General features: G+C 46.3%; 1 protein-coding gene, 1 long non-coding RNA gene and 1 pseudogene across 3 annotated transcripts; all 3 read left to right on the top strand.

Moving 5' to 3' along the window:
* Positions 1-1799: 1799 nt before the first annotated feature.
* LOC138812412 (vomeronasal type-1 receptor 1-like) lies at positions 1800-2789 on the top strand (annotated as a pseudogene).
* A 4778-nt stretch (positions 2790-7567) lies between these two features.
* LOC138812413 (vomeronasal type-1 receptor 1-like) lies at positions 7568-8470 on the top strand. The gene has a single exon (XM_070000365.1). It carries the CDS (start codon positions 7568-7570, stop codon positions 8468-8470), a length of 903 nt encoding a protein of 300 aa, XP_069856466.1.
* A 9058-nt stretch (positions 8471-17528) lies between these two features.
* Positions 17529-21058, top strand: LOC138812708 (uncharacterized). Of its 2 annotated transcripts, none has more exons than XR_011367625.1 (3): positions 17529-17731; positions 18683-18809; positions 20735-21058. It is a non-coding gene; the product is annotated as an uncharacterized lncRNA (long non-coding RNA). The 2 variants fall into 2 exon arrangements; XR_011367626.1 differs by lacking the exon at positions 17529-17731 and adding an exon at positions 18067-18299.
* Positions 21059-21175: the final 117 nt, after the last annotated feature.

The following is a 21175-nucleotide window of genomic DNA, read 5'->3' on the forward strand; positions in this document are numbered from 1 at the left end:
GTATGCATTATCCTGCCCATGTAATTGTAACCCCTCTGTACTGTATGTTCACAAATAAAATCAAATAAAAAAATAAATTTAATTAAAAAAAAAGATGGAGTCATAAGCAAAATGGAGTTACAGAAGCTCAGAGTAAAGTCTAAGATGATGGGGTTTGACAAGTTCTCCTACAATCTAAGATAAACTGCTTTTATTCCTAGTGATGGGGCTTGAACTTAGGGCCTAGGCACTATACCTGAAACTCTCTGTGCTCAAAGCTAGCACTCAACCACTTTTGGCTTTTTCTGTTTATGAGATACTGGGAATTGAACACAGGCCTTCATGCATGCAAGGCAAGCACTCTACCCCAAAGCCACATTCACAGGCCAAGATAAGCTCCTTTGTTATAAGAAACAATGTTCCTTCTCAGACTCAGGTCTCTAATCCTGGCTACTCAGGCAGCTGAGATCTGGGGATCCTGCTTGGAAGCTAGCCTAGGCAGGAAAGTACCTGAGACTCTTCTCTCCAATTCACCATCAGAAAACCAGGACCTGCGGCTCAAAGTGGAAGAGCACTAGCCTGGAGCAAGCAAGAGCTCAGCAACAGCACCTAGGCTCCACAACTGACAAAAAAGAAAAAGAAAAAGAAAAGAAATAATGTTCCTTAAAGGCAAGATGTTGGTTGATGTCTCACCATTATATCAAGTATTTGTTTGTATCACTAACATGCATCTTAAATAACATTTCATGGAATTATTTTGCTGTTATTGTTGTTGGTCCTGAGGCTTGAACTCAGGGCCTGGCAACTATGCATGGACTTTTTTGCTCAAAGCTAGCACTGTACCACTGCAATATGGCTCAACTTCTGGCTTTTATGGTAGCCAAATGTGTGGTATGGGAATTCAGTCATGAGAAACAGAGAAACCACATTTTGAGAGGTTGAGTTGGGAGTCTTACTGGAGAACCAACGAAAGCAGGTGTACTTGTGTCACAAAGACCTGCAGCCCCTCAAATACACTTAACACCTTCAGAAAAGAGGAGACAGAGCTGAAAAACAACATCAACAAAACATAGCAGCTCCTATGGAGAGCTGAATTGGGACACAATGGTGACTGGAGAAGAGCAGGGGAAGGAGGCATGGCGTAATGGAGCCTGAGATGGTTCTGGCCTAGAGAGGGTCAGGGTCATGGAGCAGTGTCATTGGGAGATCAAGAGTCAAGTTCAAGGCATAGGACTGACAGGTCCAGTATCTATTGTCCAAGTCCATGCCACTGCCTCTAGGATGCCCCCATCATTTGTGTGTGGGAATTCATCTTCCCTCATCACAAAGACAAGATGGTGCCAGTGACCACTTTAGCAACAGGTTGACCCAGTATCTTAATTACATGGGGATGAGACTCTCACAGACCTCTTGACGGACTGGCTTTGAACTGTGATCCTCAGAACTCAGCTTCCTGCATTGCTAGGATTACTGGTACCTGGCTTGGATAGCTTTTTGTTTTTTATTAAGGTCTTGAACTGAGGACTGGGTGCAATGTGAAGCCTACTGCTCTACCACTTTCAGCCAAAGCACTGGTTCTAATTTTGAGTGGTTCGTTGAGGGTAAGAGTGTCATGGGAATTTTCTGCCTGAGCTGGCTTTGTCCAACCACAAGTCTCAGATCTAGAATCATGATGCTCAGATCTCAAGCTCCTGAGTAGCTAGGATTAAAGGCATAAGTCACCAGTGCCCAGCTAGCTTGCATGGTCATAGATATTTGTTTGTTTTTATTGTATTTTTGGTCTCACAATAAAATGAATTCTTTCCTAGACTCAAGCCAACATGGAGATGGGGGTTGGCTTCCTCACTCAGACTGCAGCTGGGATCCTGGGAAACTCCTCTCTTTTTTCCTTTCATAGCTACACCCTCCTCACTGGACAGCAGATGAAGCCCACAGACCCAATTCACCACCATCTGGTCTTTGCCAACAACTTGGTTGTTTTATCCAGGGGAATCCCTCAGACAATGGCAGGTTTGGGATGGAAGTACTTCCTGGCTGAGGCCGGATGTAAAGTTGTTTTGTATTTCCACAGAGTAGCCAGAGGGGTTTCTCTTAGTGTTACCTGCCTTCTGAGTGGCTTCCAGGTCTCAAAGCTTTGCACTAGAAATGCTTGGTGGGGGGCTGGGAAGGTGGCTCAGTGGTAGAGCGCTTGCCTTGCATGCTCAAGGCCCTGGGTTCAATTCCCCAGCACCACATAAGCAAAAAGAAAAAAAAAGCCAGAAGTGGCGCTGTGGCTCAAGTGGTAGAGTGCTAGTCTTGAGCTGAAGAACTGAGGGACAGCGCCCAGGCCCAGAGTTCAGGCCCCACTACCGGACCAAAAAAAATAAAAATAAAATAAAAATAAAAAGTAATGCTTGGTGGAAGATCACTAATAGATTCCCCAAGTGCTTTGGATTCTGTGGTTCCCTTTTCTGGATCCTGCAGCTCCTGGTAAATGTTTATGCCCCTGAAAGTGACTGGACCAAGACACAAACAAAATGTCACTGTACATGCGTTATAGCTACTGCGCCACAGGCCCACCACAACCCTTTACAACTTCATTACAGGTAGCCTTATTCTCTTCCATTGATGTTATGTGCTTGCTTTTCATGATGTGGGCCAGTGGCTCCATGGTCCTTGTCCTGCACAGACACAAAGAGATGTTCTGGCACATTCACAGCCCCATTTCCTCCCAAAGACCTAGCCACCAGGCCAGGGCCACAAGCACCATCCTGGTCCTGGTGAGCATGTTCGTCTTCTTCTACTGCCTCTCTGCCATTTTCACTGTTTGATTTAGTTCACATAGAAAGCCAGCCCGATGGCTTATAGACACGGCTGTATTCCTGGATGCATGCTTCTCAATTCTGAGCCCCTTTGTACCCATCAGCAGAGATACCCACTTCACTTCGGTATTTTATGTCTACACTAAAAAAATTATTTTCCTAATTTGGTTAAACCATACCTTACAGTAGATTTTACAGTTGGATCATAATTTGTTTGGGCAGCACTGGGGTTTATACTCTGTGACCTGCACTGCTAGGGTAGGGGATTGATTACTGGAGACATACTTTAGTTCTTTCTCAGTCTTGTTATTTTTCAGATATAGCCTTGCTTTGTACCCAGGTCAGCCTGCACCCTCATACTTCTATTATGTGTTTCCTGAAGTACCTGGGATCTCAGATGTGAACCAAGGTGTTGAGGCTTTTTTTTCTTATCAATATTTCACCCAAGTTTACTTATAACTGCAACCATCATAATCTCAGCCTCCCACATGGATGGGATGACAGGTGAACACCACCACACCCAGCTAGCACTTGAGATGGAATCTTATGAACTGTTTACTTAGGCTGGCCTTGAACCTGAATCCTCCTGATTCAATCTTACAGATATGAGCCACTGCACATATCTTGGATCCGTTTTTCATTAAATTATTACTATGATTATTATTATGCCGTTTATAGGGCTTGAACTCAGGACCTGTGTGCTATCCCTCAGCTCTTTGCTCCAGACAAATATTCTACCATTTTGAACCACAGCTCTGTTTATCCGTTGGTTCATTGGAGATAAGAGTCTCTCAAGCTTTCTTGCCTGGTTTTCTTTGAAGCCCTATTCTCAGATCTCAACCTCCTGAGTAGCTAGGATAACAGGTGAGAGCCACCAACACCTGGCAGAAATTTTTGTTTCTATCATTTTTTTAACAAGTATATAATAAAAGGTATTCTGTAAGAATCTATGTGAAATGGACAAAAGAGGGCCAGGAGAGTATCTCAGCAGTGAAGCACTTGCCTACAAAAGACCCTGCATTTTTTAACAGAACCACAATATAATAAAGATATATGAAAATTTCAATGCAGTTATTGACTCCTAATGATATTTTACTTTTAGTTCCCTAACCAAATGAAGAATAAGGAAAGGCACAATTGCTGTGTACTCAGGAATAACAGTGGTATCAGAAGATAAATCTTTTCCTCTATTATACAGGAACTCCCCGACCCCCTATATCTGGTGGCCTACCCTCCAAGCCACCCTTTGACATCATTGAAGAAGCCAGCATCACAGACTTTTCTGCCTGAGCTGGATTCAAACTGCAGCCTCAGACCTCAGCCTCCTGAGCTGCTGGGATCACAAGCCTGAGACAAAGACACCCCATTCTTATTTTTAACGTGGTGTTGTACTAAAGAGAGAAATTGCATGTTGGATACAAAAGAAAAAAGTCCCTAAAAATTCACCAAATAAATTTTCTAAGTGTCACATTCTTACACAATAGATTTCCTGTTCCTCTACTCACTTCTTAGGAGGTCAGCTTCAAAAGTTTCCCCATATTCCCTGGACTTCCCTAACCCTAGGGTCACATCTGTTGGAAATGGTTGTGGAAGTTCAGGGATGCTCATCAGTATCCACAATTCTCCCGTGTTTGTCACAGGGAAGCTCTGTTCCCCATGCACACAGTGTCACCACACTTTCAGGTGACATGATGAGCATCCCCACAGAGGAGATGAGATCATGCAGTCCTGAGCCTTTATATTGAGGCTCCCTGGCTGAGCACACATGCTGTGACCACTGCCTCTGCTCCTCTGTCCTGACAGCCAATTTCTACTGGGTAAGCAGCTATTCTTCTCAGGCAGTGACAGTAGTAAATGTAACTCATCAAGAAAATGTAGAAGTAACTTCTCTGTAAAATGTGTGTGCTGTGTGGGGTTAGAATGAGTCACAGGTCTTGTCATTTGGAAGAAACGTTTGGTGAGAGTCACAGGTCTGTCTCCTGCCTTGGTTGGCAGTCTTTTTTTTTTTTTTTTATTCCGGTCGTGGGGCCTGAATTCTGGGCCTGGGCGCTGTCCCTCAGCTCTTCAGCTCAAGGCTAGCGCTCTACCACTTGAGCCACAGCGCCACTTCCGGCTTTTTTCTTTTTGCTTATGTGGTGCTGAGGAATCGAACCCAGGGCTTTGAGCATGCAAGGCAAGCGCTCTACCACTGAGCCACCTTCCCAGCCCTTGGTTGGCAGTCTTGATGGAGCTCCACATCCCTTGGTATCCTGGAGACAGCACAGCTTTGTGTGCTCAAGGGTAGGGAATTCTCTGGTGAAATGATATAATACCACTTCATATTTTTTTTTCAATAGTAATGAACCAACATGATTTCTCCTTACATTTAAAATAATAGCATGTTATATGATGATAAACATTGGAAGATGTTGTACAAATGAGTAATTGGTGACATGATAAATTAAGATATCAATGTATGAGGTTAATTGACTTTAATTTATAATGCCTTGCTTGTCATTCCCATTCCTGCCAATTTCCTCAGTGTTCCCTCTCCCTCTGCCTTCTCTCTCATTGCCCTTGCACTTTTGTAAGGAGTTCCTTCTGATTATGATTATTTTCCATTGTGGGGCTTGAAATCGGGCATAGGCCCTGTCATTTAGCTTTTTCACTCAAGGCTGGTGAACTACCATTTGAGCCACAGTTACACTTCCAGTTTTTCCTGGTTGTTATTTGGAAATAAACGCCTCATGGGGGCTGGGAAGGTGGCTCAGTGGTAGAGTGCTTGCCTCACATACATCATGCCCTGGGTTCGAGTCCTCAGCACAACATAAAGAGAAGAAGCTGGAAGTGGGTGCTGTGGCTAAAGTAGTAGAGCACTAACCTTCAGCTGAAGAGCTGAGGGACAGTGCCCAGGCCCAGAGTTCAAGCCCCATGAACTTTCTTGCCTGGGCAGACATCAAACCTCATTCCTCACATCTCAGCCTCCTGAGCTACTTGCTCCTAGCTTAGGAGATTCTTTTTTTTGGGGGGGGGGGTCCGGTCATGGGGCCTGAACCCTGGGCCTGGGCGCTATCCCTCAGCTCTTCAGCTCAAGGCTAGCGCTCTACCACTTGAGCCACAGCACGACTTCCAGCATTTTTCTTTTTGCTTATGTGGTGCTGAGGAATCGAACCCAGGGCCTCAGGCATGCAAGGCAAGCACTCTACCACTGAGCCACCTTCCCAGCCCAAGAGATTCTTTTCCAATGAAAACTTTTGACTGGAAACTCTATTTCATTGGCAGACTTATCTATGTACATGATCAGGGAGCACATAATATATGCTTTTCCACATCTCTGAGAATTGTTTATGCTCTGAGAAATAGAGAACCCTCATTGTCCATGAGTCACTGAAGAGTCTGGACCACTCAGAAACCACAGCCATGTGGGATATACAGTCTAAGAGCTTGAACTCAGGGTCTCAGTCTCTTGCTTAGTTTTTCAGTCAAGAATGCTGTTCTATCACTTGATCCATGTTTCCATTTCTGGCTTTTGGATGGTTAATTGTGGATACAAAGTCTTGTAGATTTGTCTGCTCAGGCTGGCTTCAATCTGTGATCTTCAGCTCTCACCCTCCTGAGTGGCTAGGATAACAGGCATCAGCCACCAGCACCTTGCTTCTTTGGATTTCTTTTTTGAAATTGCTACAGTAAATTCAGATTATATTTGTTCACTAATAAACTAATAACATATATCTTTTACGAATTGAAGTTTTGCAATACTTGTGTTTCCTTCTGTGTACAATATGTGACTGTTCTTATTTAATTCTGATATGGATACATTAAGACATCGTACTTTTCCTTCCAATTTCTTTAAACTAAGCACTGTATTACAAAATTTTTTTTAATTTTTTTTTTTTATTCCGGTCATGGGGCCTGAACTCTGGGCCTGGGCGCTGTCCCTCAGCTCTTCAGCTCAAGGCTAGCACTCTACCACTTGAGCCACAGCGCCACTTCCGGCTTTTTTCTTATGTGGTGCTGAGGAATCGAACCCAGGGCATCGAGCATGCAAGGCAAGTGCTCTACCACTGAGCCAGATTCCCAGCCCTGTATTACAAAATTTTAACTGTTTTCCTCGAAGATAATCTCCTTTATTATAAGAAATAATGTTCCTTGTCAGGTTCAGGACTGTAATCCTAACTACCCAGGAGGCTGAGATCTCAGGATCCTAGATTGAAGCCACCCAGGGCAAGAAAGTCCATGAGACTCATCTCCAATTCACCACCAGAAAACCAGAAAGTGGAGCTGAGTCTCAAAGTGGGAGAGCACTAGCGTTGACTAAAAACAAAGCTCAGGGACAAAACCCAGGCCCCACTAATAACAAAAAGATTTTTTTTAAAAACAACAGATGTTCATTGTAGGCAAGATATTGTATGATGTATCAACATTCTATCAAATATTTGTGTGTATCATTTCATGCAACTTTTTTCTATTTATTTGTTTGTTTGTTTGTTTGTTTTGTTGGTTGGGTCTTGAACCCAGGGACCAGGCTGTCTGCATGAGCTTCTTTTTGCTCAGTGCTAGTGCTCCACCATTAAGCCATGGCTTCACTTTTGGGATTTTTCAGTAGCTAAGTGGGGATCAGAGTGTCACAGACCTTCCCACCCAGGCTGGCTTAGAAACAGGTTCCTCAGATCTCATACTCTTGTGTCACTAGAACTACTGGGTCCCAGCTTGGCTAGTATGTTCACACTTGTTTGTTTTCATGCTATTTTTTGTGTCACAATAACATCCATTATTTTCTAGATATGAAAGAGATGACTGAAACTAACATGGAAATGGGCATTGCCTTCCTCACTCAGACTGCAGCTGGGGTCCTGGGGAACTCCTGTCTCCTTTGTTTTTACAGCTACACCCTCCTCACCAGACAGAAGGTGAGGCCCACAGACCCCATCCTCAGCCATCTGGTATTTGCCAACAACCTGGTTGTTTTATGCACTGGGATCCCTCACATGATGGCAGGTTTTGGGTGGAAGTATTTCCTAGATGATGCCACATGTAAAGTTGTTTTGTATTTCCACAGAGTAGCTAGAGGGGTTTCTCTTAACACCACCTGCCTTCTGAGTGGCTTACAGGTCTCAAAGCTTTGCACTAGAAATGGTTGGTGGAAGATCACTACTAGATTTCCCAAGTGCTTTGGTGTCTGTGGTTCCCTTTTCTGGATCCTGCAGCTCCTTGTCAATGTTTCTGTGCCTCTGAAAGTGATTGGCCCAAGACACAAACAAAATGTCACTCTGCATATGCGTTATAGATACTGCGCTGCCAGCCCACCAGAACCCGTTGTACGTTTGTCACAGCTGGTCTTAATCTCTTCCGTTGATGTTTTGTGCTTGGTTTTCATGATATGGGCCAGTGGCTCAATGGTCCTTTTCCTGCACAGACACAAGAAGAGGGTCCGGCACATCCTCAGCCGCCTTCCCTCCCAAAGGCCTGACCACGAGGCCAGGGCCATGCGCACCATCCTGACCCTGGTGATCATGTTTGTCTCCTTCTACTTCCTCTCTACCATTTTCACTCTTTTTATTGGTCTAAGTAGGAAGCCAGGCCTTTGGCTTATGGACACAGCTGTGTTCTTGGGTACATGTTTCTCAGTATTGAGTTCCTTTGTGCTCATCAGCAGTGACATACGCATCACTCAGCTGTTTTATATCTGCCCTAAAAAATCATTTTCATAATTTGGTTAAACCAATACAATTCATCAGATTTTATTGTTATGTCACAGTTTTGTGTTTTGCAGCACTTGGACTGAGGCTCCACACTCTGCACTCACTAGTGCATGGCTCTACTTCATGTGTCTACTTCTGATCTAGTTCCTATTACTCTTATTATTGTTGAGATATAGCCTTGCTTTTTAGCCTGGTCCGTCTGAACCATAATATGCCTAGTATGAGTTTCCTGATGTATTTGGGATAAGTCATTCTCTAAGTCGCTGAGATTTTTTGGTGAGATAAATTCTTAGGAAATATTTTTGCCAAGGCTAATTATAACTGCAACCATCCCAATCTCAGCCTCCCACATGAATAAGATGACAGGCATACACCACCACACCCAGCTAGTACTTAAGATGGGGTCTTATGAACTGTTTCTCTGGCCTGGCCATGAACATGAATCCTCCTAATTCAACTTTTCAGGTGTAAACCACTGCATACATATTGAACCAAGCTTTATTATTATTATTATTATTATTATTTTGAGTTGTGGTGTTTGAAATCAGGGAATGAATGTTATCCCTAAGCTCCTATGCTCAAGGCTGGCATTCTATCATTTACAGCCTCAGCTCCACTTCCAGATTACCAGTGGTTATTTGGAGTTAAGAGTCTGTCAGACTTTCCTGCCCAGGCTTGCCTGGAACTATGAGCCTCAGATCTCAGCTTCCTAAGTAGATAGGTTTACAGGTGTTAGCCACCGTCGCCCAATATAAATTCTTAGTCTTAGACTTGCAAAATTATTATATAATCAAAGGTATTCTGTAAGAATCTGTGTGAAACTGAGACAAAATTGCCATGGGAGTATCTCAGCTTTGTGGAGTACTTGCCTCTGTGAGTTTGTTGCCTGAACCTTAAATAAAATAAAGTCATAAGAAATTTCACTGAAGTTATAGAGGCCTAATGATCTTTCACTGGTAGTTGACTAAGCAACTAATGAATAAGAAAAAGTACAATTGCTGTCTAATTAGCAGTAACAGAGGTACCAGAAGATGAACCTTTTCACCCTGTTTTACAGGACTTAAACTTAATTTTTCTTCATTACCTAGTGTCTTGTAGCTGAAGTAGTAATGCTGATGTTAACCAGTACCATCTTGGTCATGTTGTGGATAGGGAGTTGGTCTAGCTGGCGCCACTTTTTCTCCAAAGAGTAGCTAGGTGAAGTCCCACCTTCCAGGTGATGGGGATGCCTGAATTCCTGGAGGCAGTGGTGGCCACTGGGACAGTAGTCAGTCCTGTGTTGAACTTGGGAAACCCTTGATTTTCCTGTAACCCTGCTCCCTGATCCTGACAATGTAGGCCCAGGCGATCTGAGGCACCATGACACCATGCCTTCTGTGCTGTGTCTCCTGTGTCTGCTGCATCTTGGCTCTCCCATGATAATCATGGCATCCCACTCCAGCTCTCTATTTTGGTTTATCTGGCTTGATGGTATTGTTTTTCTGCTCTTTCTTTTTGCTCCTGTTCTTATGGCTCAGTTTTCTGACCATATTTAGTGAATTTGAGGGACTGCAGGTCATTGGGACAAGCGTGCACCTACAGTCACTGGCTCTCTAATAAAGACTCTTAATTCAACCTTTCAAAATATGGCTTCTTTGTTTCTCATGACTGAGATACCTTACAACAGATGGGGGTTCGTCATCTGGGATTTCAGTCAGCAAGATCCCAGTGTGAAGAGGGCACTTGGGTTCCTTGAAGCCACACTGGCAAATGGACTCTGCAATCCAGGCTGTTTGAGGATGGGGGGCTTGAAAGGCAGGCACTGCTTGAGAATTTCTCAGAGCCCAATGGCTTTTTGTCCATTCTGACAGCCAGGATCTGGACACTGCCATGCCACTAAAATCTTTTTGGAGTTTGGAGTCGCTCAGGAGACCTCAGAGTGAGTTTCTGTTTTATCCCTGATTTCTTTTTTTTTTTTTTTTTGGGGGGGGGGTCCGGTCGTGGTGCCTGAACTCTGGGCCTGGGCACTGTCCCTCAGCTCTTCAGCTCAAGGCTAGCACTCTAACACTTGAGCCACCACGTCACTTCTGGCTTTTTTCTTTTTGCTTATGTGGTGCTGAGGAATCAAACCCAGGGCCTCAGGCATGCAAAGCAAGCGCTCTACCACTGAGCTACCTTCCCAGCCCTATCCCTGATTTCTGTTGTTATGATTTTTCTGTTTTCTGGGGCTCAATCCATCTGGAACAGTGGAGAGCTGGGGAGTGGCCACACTTGGTAAACCATTCCCATCATCTTCATGAGTGTGACTACACTCTGGGGTTGTTTGCTGTGGTGAGAGGACCCAAGGGACCAGGCCAGCCTAGTGGCTGTTTTGCCCTGCTCTCATACTGTAGAGACTTTTGACTCTTAGGACAGTAGAGAGTTCAGGTTACAGCAGAGGTGGGAGTGGCCACCCAGCCACCTTGGATTTTTGTGTGCCTGTCTTGTCCAGTACTGTTTTCTGCTTCTTTGTTTTTCATTTGAACATCTCTGGGGGAATCAAAGTTTCAGCCTCTGACTGGGGCCGCTTGTGGGCCAGCTACATCCCCTCCTCATGGAGGCAGTTAGAGAAATGATGTAGGCAGCCTTAGACCTTCTCCTGCCCTGGTTAATCTTAGTTTCCATGTGTATTGGAATCGTGAAGTGCTCTAGTGAAAAATTGAATACAAGACAGAGTCTGCCAGCTGGTGGTCTGAGTTTGTCTTCATGTGACCTCCCACTCTAATGTCCTCCATCTGAGAACATTAAAAGGTCAATTGATATGCTAATGTTAACAGACTTACCTCTTTTCCTAAGCCTTGCAGAAATGATGCCCAGCTAATGTGCTTTGTTAGAATAAGTTTTGACCTTAAACATGGTCATCTGCAAGAGATTCTGCTTGTTTGTTGGCAAAAAAAAATGTCTCTTGCCACTGAAATTCCAAAAATGTATGGCTGCCATTCATCTTTGTGTGATTTAAGATGTTTGTGCACAAGTCTGTATATGTGTTTTTGTGTGTGAACAAGTTCAAGATGAAAGTTGTTAGCATGCAGTGAAAAAATGGGCAGGTTTAAACTTCAACCACAAAGAAAGTAAATGGGTGAGCTTAAGCCTAAACTACAAAGATGATCCTCTGATTTGGGTCTTACCAAATGTCCCAAAGGATTGTTCTGTTGTGTTAAACAGGAATTTTAGTTTAAAAGTTTTCAAAGGGTTAATTCAAACTGCAGGAGGGAAAAAGGGACATTGTAAAACAAACTACCAGAAGGTAATGGGTTTTGCCTCCTGCTTCAAGATTTCTAAGGGGTTAATATAAATGCAAAACAAAGCTGAAGTGTGAAGTACTAAGGGAAATCAGTAAAAAAAAAAAAAAAAAAAAAAAGTTGGGGGGAGGCTTTGGAAAGAAAATCAGAGATTGGTTCCTGGATAAAAATATATATACATGAGGGGCTGGGAAGGTGGCTCAGTGGTAGAGTGCTTGCCTTGCATGCATGAAGCCCTGGGTTTGATTCCTCAGCACCACATAAGCAAAAAGAAAAAAAGCCAAAAGTGGTACTGTGGCTCAGGTGGTAGAGCACTAGCCTTGAGCTGAAGAGCTGAGGGACAGTGCCAGGCCCAGAGTTCAGGCCCCACGACAGGACCCAAGAAAATAAATAAATAAATAAATAAAAATATATATACATGAGAAGTAAAATTGTCCTAAGTATTTGTTTCAAAGTAGAAAAGGGGAAAATTAGAACTACCAAAAAGAATGTTTAATTACTGTCTAGGTTTTGCCTTTATAGGTCTTCTGTAAATTACAGGTGGGACCACAGGTGACTACAAAAGACTCCTTCAAGTTTGTCAGATATAAGTTTGGCTCTTAGTAAGTTCCAAGCAAGCCATGCTTTAAAAAACTACTATTGGTTTCCTTGTTGCTTCAATTGGATTAAAGGAGCTTTTAACCAAGACTCATTTGATCTGAGGACTGAGGTTCAAAACAAGCCCAGGCGGAGAAAGGTCCCTGGGAGTGAAAGACCCCAGACTCACTGGGATACTTTCTTCGACGGGAGGGCACCCCAAGAACCAAGACTCCAAGCCAGCAGCTGCAATAAGCAAGAGGAGTTTATTTGGCGTTTGTGCAAACGGGCTCTCTGTCCAGGGCAGACAGGAAGCCCCATCCAGCGGTTACAGGCACTTTTAAAGACAAAGACCACAGGATTAGCATATAACACCAGGTGTCCCTGGGATTGGCCCGTTTAAAAGGTCACTATGTACTTTAGCAATTATTTTTTTACTACCCAGGGAAGTTTATAACACTCTTTGCAATAAGACAATTAGTGCAGACAGAGGTAGTCACTCTGGGAGATAAGGGTTCGGAGATTTACAGTGTTACAGGTTTGTGACTGATTAATTAACAATTTGGCCTAGTCTGCAGAGCTCACCAGATGGCCCTTATCTTGAGCCCCCTAAACCGGGAATTTCTGCACAGGAATGCAGAGGAACATACTCTTTGTTCCTTATCTTGGGTCCCATTTGGCCAGTTGGGGAATTTATTTGTTAGCTCTTTATTTAAGACTACAGAGCTTGTCCCAGGGCCGACACCTAGACTCCGAAGCTTTTTATTTATCTCCAGCGAGGGGAAGGGTCAGAGCTAGTGCAAGCAAGTTTACAGAAGCAAAACCAGCAGTTAGCATTTGTAAAAATGTAACTCTAATTTTTAATCTTTCAGGGAGATGCTCCTCTCTAATTGACCAACAGAGTGCTGGAAGAGTGGAGCTGTGGCTCAAAGTGGTAAAGTGCTTGCCTCAGGGACAGCACCCAGGCCCTGAGTTCAAGGCCAGCAACTGCCAGAGGGAAATGCCAATGGGGACATCATCACAGCCTGGAAAAGACACTCCTAGGACAGAAGCTTGTCCTGATGATGATGGAGCATTCAGAAGCAGTTGAAAGACACTGCTCAGATAAGAGAGATAGTGTCACATCCTGGAGTCACTTGTGCTTGGCCCTTGAAAATTAATCAGAGCCTGGAGGTCATAAAAAAAATAGTTTGTGAACATGTTTATCTAATGCCCATGTCTGCCTACTTTGCAACTGGGCAGAAACTAACTCCCTTGCCTGTCAATCATCTGTTATAGAGGGTAGCTAAGGTTGTCGATGAGGCAATAGTTTAAAATCCCTGCCCTGTGTATCTGCTTGATAGGGTAAATTAGACTTTTCCAGAGAACCATACAAATATCCAAGTACAGAGAGCAAAGAAAGGTTTATTGCCAGGAAAGGGGCTGCAAGACCCCTTCTCACAAGGGAGAAGTGAGAAGAAGCACCAGCTATTGTCTGGGTGACCTATATAACCTAGGAGGTCTAAGAGGGACTAGAAGGGGCTAAGGGGCAGAGACCAAGGTGTGGACATGCAGGCCAGGGACTTCATCATGGCAGACTAGGATTTATGGCTGCTAGGATTTATGCAGCCCTGGAGCTGCCCAGACCTGAAGGTCACTCTAAGGGGCGCTTGCTGCCTTATATGGTGGTAGCTGCCCCAGAGAAGTGCCATCCCAAGGCAAAGGATGTTGGAGGCTGATTATTTACTGCCTTTACTAAATGGGCCTAGTGTTGCCGAAGAAGGGGGTATGCCAAGCTGTGGAGAGAGGAAGGAGTGTACTAAGCTACGGGAAGGGAGCTCATTTCTCTAACACTGCTCAAAGCTCTAATTGGCAATGAGTTTTGGTCTGGCAGTAGACACATAAATTCATCTGTTCAGGAAAAGAGGTTTGTACCCAGTAGTCATGAGCCTGAGTTTGTGCCTCTATTGGGCTGTCTAGGGACCTTCCGAAGTTGTAAATGTTACCAAAGATCAGGTTCCCCAGACAGCTAGAAAATGCTTTTGCAAACCAGAGTGCTGAACAGGCTACACTACTGTACCTCAAAAAAAAGTCTGGGATGGAATGTAGCTCAGTGACAAAGTGCTTGCCTAGCAAGTGCAACGTCCTGGGTTCAATCCTCAGTACCAAAAAAGAATACAGTTTAAAAAATAAAAGGAAGAGCTAGGAAGATGGCTCAGTGGTAGAGCGCTTGCCTTGCATGCCTGAGGCCCTGGGTTCGATTCCTCAGCACCACATAAGCAAAAAGAAAAAAGCTGGAAGTGGCGCTGTGGCTCAAGTGGTAGAGCACTAGCTTTGAGCTGAAGAGCTGAGGGAGAGCGCCCAGGCCCAGAGTTCAGTCCCCACAACCAGACCCAAAAAAATAAAATGAAATAAAATAAAATGAAAGGAAAAGAAAAAGTCTGTGCACATAATAAAAGTTGAGTGCTGCATGCACTTTCCATTTTGGAGCAAAATATATTGTTCCTAATGACATCTGATCTTGATAAACCCTTGGTAAAATAGGCTTAGGCTTTAGGGCTGTGGTTCAGCAGGACCAGCACCCCTGGGTCAGTTTGAACAACTTACAGGAGATGGATCTTTGACAATCAATCCTCTGTAAGACCAAGGGACCAAAGTCATTTTTAGGAAAATGAGGAAGGATAAGTAAAAGGAGACATAAAAAACAGTGGTTCTGGCCTAAGCCTTCCATGTCTGCCCAGGATGTCCTAGCCTTATTGTTAACAAAAGTTGTCACCCTGGTAAATTGCGCTGGGTCACTGCCTGAAAACTACTTCGGAAACCAGTGGGCCCCCACCTGCCAAGCCTGTGTATTCAGAAAAAGCAACCAGGAGAGAAATGTGAGACTTTGCTAAAGTCATACTTTTGCCTTAGGTTAAGTTAAAACTGCATCCTTAGTTTTAGTCTGGTTCCAGAACTTAGAGACAACCCAGCAGGAGGTGTGCAATCTGTCTGAGAAATGTGGGGACACTGCTGCTTCCCAACCTGGATCCAACCCATCCCTTCCAACCTGGTGTTCAGAAGTTCATCAAGGATGGCTGACAGCCATGTGGAAGAGACTCTACGTCGTCATCCTGACCACCCCCCACTGTGGTGACAGTAGATAGGATCCCTGCCTGGCTCCACTACATGCAGGTCATTCCTGGTGGAAGTCCCATTTGGATCTTCTGAACCTAGAACTTTTCTGTGACATTCTTTCTGTAGTACATAGATTTGTACATCTTACCCAGCCACGCCTGGGCAAAGATTACTGGTCATGCTGTTTCATGCATATGGAACAGGTCTAGTATAGAAGAGCCTCTTGTAAACTTCAGTTATAAGTAACTTGGTTGGGCATAGTCCTAAGGGCCCAATGCAGGTCTGTCATACATAAAACCAGTAGTGAATGAATATGGGTGATGGCAACATTTTGGCCACATGGTAGATAGAGAGTTGGGTTTAGCTGGCACTGTCTTGTCTTCATGGTGGAGGAGAGTAAAATCTCACCTCCCAGGTAATAACCTTGCCTGAATTCCTAGAGGTAGGGGCGTGAATTTCAACAATAGGTTACTGGACCTATCCATCAGGGCCTTTAACTTGGGAGACTCTCCAGTTTCCTGTGATGCTACCCTCTGATCCTGCCCCTATTTAGGCCCTGACCAGACCAGGCACCATTCTGCCATGACTCATGTGCTGTACCTCCTGTGTCTCCTGTCTCCTGGCTCTCCTCTGTCACCATGGAATGCCACTTCAGCTCTCCACTGGAGGATTTGGTTTGTTGGGATTGTTTTTCTCTTCATTTCCTCTCCTTCTTTCATGGCACAATTTTCTGACAGTGTTAAGTGATTTCAAGGGACTGCAAGTCTTTGGGACAGGAGTCCACCTGCAATTGACAGCTCTCCAATAAAGACTCCAGATTTGACCTCTCAAAATGTAGCTTTCCTGTTTCTCTCAACTGAGATATCTTACAACATGCTGAGTAAATGTCATAACTTCAATATTCAGCATTTCAAGAGAGCCCAGGACACCACAGGAACATGCAAGGGGTGGCACTTCTCAGGAGTCCTTCTGCACTTCCAAGTGCTTGGATGGAAACTTACACCAGGTTTGGCACTGTCAGTCAATGTGTCTACACAACTACCTACCATTGAGAATCGTGATAGACCTGTATTTGCCATTTTATATTAGACCTGTATTTGCCATTTTGTATTTTCTTTAACTTGCCTTTCTGCTTCGTTACACAAGCCTGCTAAACCTTGAAGAATGCAGCTGCTATTCTACCTGCCCTCCAGCCCCAGACACTCCCAGATCTGGAGCTGAAGTTAATGACCCTCTGGCAGGGAGTAAGAGACAAAGTACACATTCCAGACCCCACACACACACACACACACACCGGAGCCTGGGATTGGAGATAGTGGCTATCTGGCAACCACTTCCCCTAAGTCACCTTAGAAGTACCGTCCAATTATTTTAGAGCACAACAGTCCACTAGCCTGACCAATTATTAGCCCCAGACTTTCTCTCCCACCCCCCCTGCTTTGTATTACGCCAATCACCAGCTAGAATTATGATTTAAATTTCCCGCATGGTGTATTGATTTGTTGCCAATACATACTGAGGCCTTACCCCTACCAAAGAACATATAAAAAGTGCTGTGACCCTGTGCTGGGGGGCCTCTCGTCTGCACTCGGACATCAGTGCACAGAGAGGTCCTACTCGAGCTCCTCAATAAATGACTCATTGCCACTTGCATTGATCTTTGGTCCCTGGTAGTCTTTTCCAGCGCTCCAAGTCTCCGGGCATTATACCATCAAATGCTCTGATGGCTTGGATGGGAACAGCCACAGGCCCATACCATCATGAGGGGAAAATTATTTTAGAGGTACTGGGGTTAGAACTCAGGTTTTGGACTTGTATGCAGGTGTGCTTCACCTTAAAGTACGACACACCCCTTCACGAATGTGCATGTCATCCTTTCCCAGAGGATCCCAATGTTTGTCCCCCGCCCTGAGACCTGACTCCTGCAGGCAGTACCCCCGAATGTCCCCCTCTATCTGGTCTCCTGGCACCCTCGTGCAGACTGCCTTCCCCTGGAAGCCTTGGGGCGAAGAGGACTACACTATCCACAATGCATCGCGGCGAGTGGCAGTAGGCTGAGCCAATGAGTTTCGACCAGAGCACTCAGGGCTCTCTGAGCAGATGCTGGGCGGGACTTCTGGCATCGCTACCGGATGTCACTCTGGCGGATCTCAGGGTCTCCCTCTGCACCCGCACAGCGTCGGGGTCATGGCACCCCGACCTAGGCTACGGGACTGCGGGGGCGAGACGAGAGTCCTGGACGCCCCGGCTTCCCCGGGAGGCGGCGGCGCTGGGCCCGGGTCCTCCGGGCAGCCTCCGGCCGGCGCTGACGACCACCGCCATGCAGCCCGCGGTCCAGGTAAAGTTCGCATCCCTGGAATTTCACCCGCGCTCCTGACCCGGAGCCGGGGGGGCTGTGAGAAGGGGGGATCGCCGTCTGGATTCAGGCTATTCAGCGTGCATTTCCCAGAAGCTGCCCAGACCGCCCAGGGCGGTCAGTCAGGCTGGGAATTCGGAGGACGCGTAGCTCCATGGGCAGGGGAGAAAAGGGGACCTGGGTCCAGGAAGCCCCAGCCACGGCCCCCAGCCCGCCTCCCCTTCACTCCCGGGGCTGAACCCCCTTTGGAGCAGGTGTTGTGAGTGGCGTCCCAGGGCCTCGGTCTCAGTCCCTGGAATTGTGTCCTCGGTAGACGTGGCTTGCCCTCTAACACTCGACGGGTCTGGAGATCCTAAAGAAACCCCAAGCCTGGGCTGGAGTTTGTACAAAGTGATTTATAATGCCACTCAGCAACCAGCAGGGAGAGAGAGGATGGGCACTGCTCCCAAATGTGGGAACCATACGGGAAGCCCGGCCAACGTGGAAGACAAGTGCAGCTGGAACTACTGTGCCGTTTGAGTGTGCGAGCACACCGTAGACACCAAGGGAGGTAACTATGTGTGTCAGGGCCTGCGAGTGAGGGAGGTGTGGCTCCAAACCTGCATATGGGGAGAGCGTGTGGCCATCCCGCACCCCAGTGCCATTCTGGAGAGCCCCTGTCTAACGAAAGTGGAGGCAGCCCTGCCTACCAGGCCCAGAAGTCAGGTGGTGTCTCCCTGCTCGCCTGCCTGCCTTGTCGCGGAGGAAATGATCAAGTGCATCACGTAGGAGACTGATTGTCGGGGGCAGCAAAGTCCGGCACCTTCTCTGGGGGGGGGGGGGGGGGAGTAGGAGGTGACCCGTATTGTCAAAAGGGGGTGAGTGTAGGTGAATCAACCTGGAATCAACCCGAGGGCAAAAGCTGATGGTGTCATGTTCTCTTCCAACCCGCAGGCCTGGATGACGTTTGAGAATGTGGCCATGTTCTTCTCCCAGAAGGAGCTGGGGTTTCTCAGTCAGGCCCAGAGGCTTCTCTACCTCGGTGTGATGCTGGAGAACTTTGCACTTATAAACTCAGTGGGTAAGCCTGCCACACCCACCTCTGCTCTGGCTCTGCTCATCCCCCATTCCCACAAAAACGGCTTTCCCCTGAACTGCAAGCCCTTGGGCTCTGCTCTCTTGTCCTTTTCCTGCCACGTGTACTGAGTTGTTCACACTGCTACCATCGTGGGCACCCACAAGGATGGAAGTCAGCTTAGCTAGTCTCGCCTTGCTCACGCTTCCCCTAAGTGGGTGTCTTGGATATCCTTGGTGCCATTTGTTCCTCATTCTGCCCACATCATCTTGGGGACATTTTTTCAAAACGACCTGTTTAAAGGATTCTATGCATTGCTGCAATTGATGCCCACACAGACCATGAGCTGTATTTTTTGCCAGACCTTCCTTCTAGTCTCCCTCAAAATACCCCTTTTTCTGGTCTGTTTTGTGCTGAGCTGCCCAAGACCGCTGCTGAGAGCTGGGCGGCCCTGTCTTCCCCTGGGAACTTGGGTCAGGTACCTCTCATAGGATGCACAGCTGGAATCCAGGGAGATCTCGGTTGCTGCATAGGGCAGATATGGTGGGACAATCTCAGAAAGACCTGTGCCAGTCAGGGAGACCCAGTGGGAGGGTGTCACATCTGGGCTCTTTTCAGATGCCAGGAGACTGACCGATGTCAGGCTTAGTGCAAATATCACTGTGGGCAGCTCAGCCTGCCTCCCAGTGCCTGTGATGGACATGTTCCACCTTCCTGTGACTTGTCATGCCCACTGTGCCTCTGGACCCTGGCTCTCTGACCCTTCCTGTCCCTCCATACTACTTGTTTCAGCCCCGTGCCCTTCAGCAGTGTGCATCAACGCTATGTATAACTATCCCTAAGCTCAATTCATTTCTCTTTTTTTTTTTTTCCTGTTAGTTGTGGGGCTTGAACTCAGGGCCTGGATGCAGTCCCTCAGCTCTTCAGCTCAAGGCTAGCTCTACCACTTGAGCCACAGCGCCATTTCTGGCTTTTTCTGCTTATGTGGTGCTGAGGAATTGAACCCAGGGCCTCATGCATGCAAGGCAAGCATTCTACCACTGAGCTGCCTTCCCAGCCCTCAAGTTTGTTTTTCTAGGCATGGTTTCAATTTTTTTTTTTTTTGTCAGTTGTGATGTTTGAACTTGGGGTCCAGGAGCTGTCCCTGAGCTCTTTTGCTCCAGGCAAGTGCTCTACTACTTTGAGCCATAGCTCCACTTCTGGTTTTTGAGTAGTTAATTGAAGGTAAGAGTCTCACTGGGACGTTTCTGCCCAGTTGGCTTTGAACCATCATCCTCAGATCTCAGCCTCCTGAGTAGATAGGATTACAGGTGTGAGCCTCCTGTGCCAGCTTGGATTCAACCAATTTTGTACATAGCATAAGCTTATTATCTGGTGATATAAAGTTCTGGCTAGGGGGCTAGGAAGGTGGCTCAATGGTAGAGCACTTGCCTTGCATGCATGAGGCCCTGGGTTCGATTCCTCAGCACCACATAAGCAAAAAGAAAAAAGCCGGAAGTGGCACTGTGTCTCAAGTGGTTGAGCGCTAGTCTTGAGCTGAAGAGCTGAGGGACAGCGTCCAGGCCCCGAGTTCAGGCCCCACGACCAGACCCAAAATAAATAAATAAATAAATAAAAATAAAGTTCTGGCTAGGGGAAATTGTGTGGTGAGGCTGGCAGTTTTCAAGGGGAGATGCAAATAACTAAAAGTTGTTTGCAGAGAAACAAATTGAAATGCTGCCTCCCCTCATTATGCTGTAGCTCACCCGTTGCCTGTGGAAGTTTCCAGATTCTGTTGTCTTCAGGTGCTTAATGCAGTGATCGAGGCTTTTCTTCCAAAACAGCCCCCAATTCCACATCTTACACACTGTACTATCTCAGTGTAGAGAGCACACCTCACTTGTACAAGGCCCTGGGCTACATGTACTTCATCATCATTTCTCTGGTTTCAGGCTGTGGGCACAGAGTCCAGGATAAAGAGGCATCTTTGAGGTGAGTGTCCCCCTTGGAGTCTGCCAGAACTGGTCCATTCCTCCCCGAGACTCACCCCTGCCACACCTGTGCCTCCGTCTTGAAGCACATCTTACAGCTGGCTGCTCCTCCTGGGCTGGAGCACTGCTTGGTGGCAGTGTATGCAAGCCAGCCTCAGCATCACAAAGAAGAGAGAGCTCTGGAAAACGGCATGGCCGGGACTGTCTCTAAAGAGCTATGGATTTGGTATGTCGGGGAAGCCATGTGATTGTAATGATCTGTGGAAAGAGCTCTCAGATTATCCAGACCTTCTGCAGCTCTGTGTCATTCCTAAAGGTGAGGAGCCAAACAATGCCGAGCATGGGGGGGGGGGGGGGGGTGCCTTACACCACGGGAAAAGTCATGACAGGGTCCATGAAAGC

Source organism: Dipodomys merriami, unplaced genomic scaffold (genome assembly GCF_024711535.1).
Source record: "Dipodomys merriami isolate MVZ:Mamm:240054 unplaced genomic scaffold, mDipMer1.0.p SCAF_57, whole genome shotgun sequence".
In the NCBI taxonomy this organism is placed as follows: Eukaryota; Metazoa; Chordata; class Mammalia; order Rodentia; family Heteromyidae; genus Dipodomys; species Dipodomys merriami.

Coding starts and splice junctions, on each gene's coding strand:
- LOC138812413 (XM_070000365.1), top strand. CDS start 7,568: ATGGAAATGGGCATTGCCTTCCTCACTCAGACTGCAGCTGGGGTCCTG.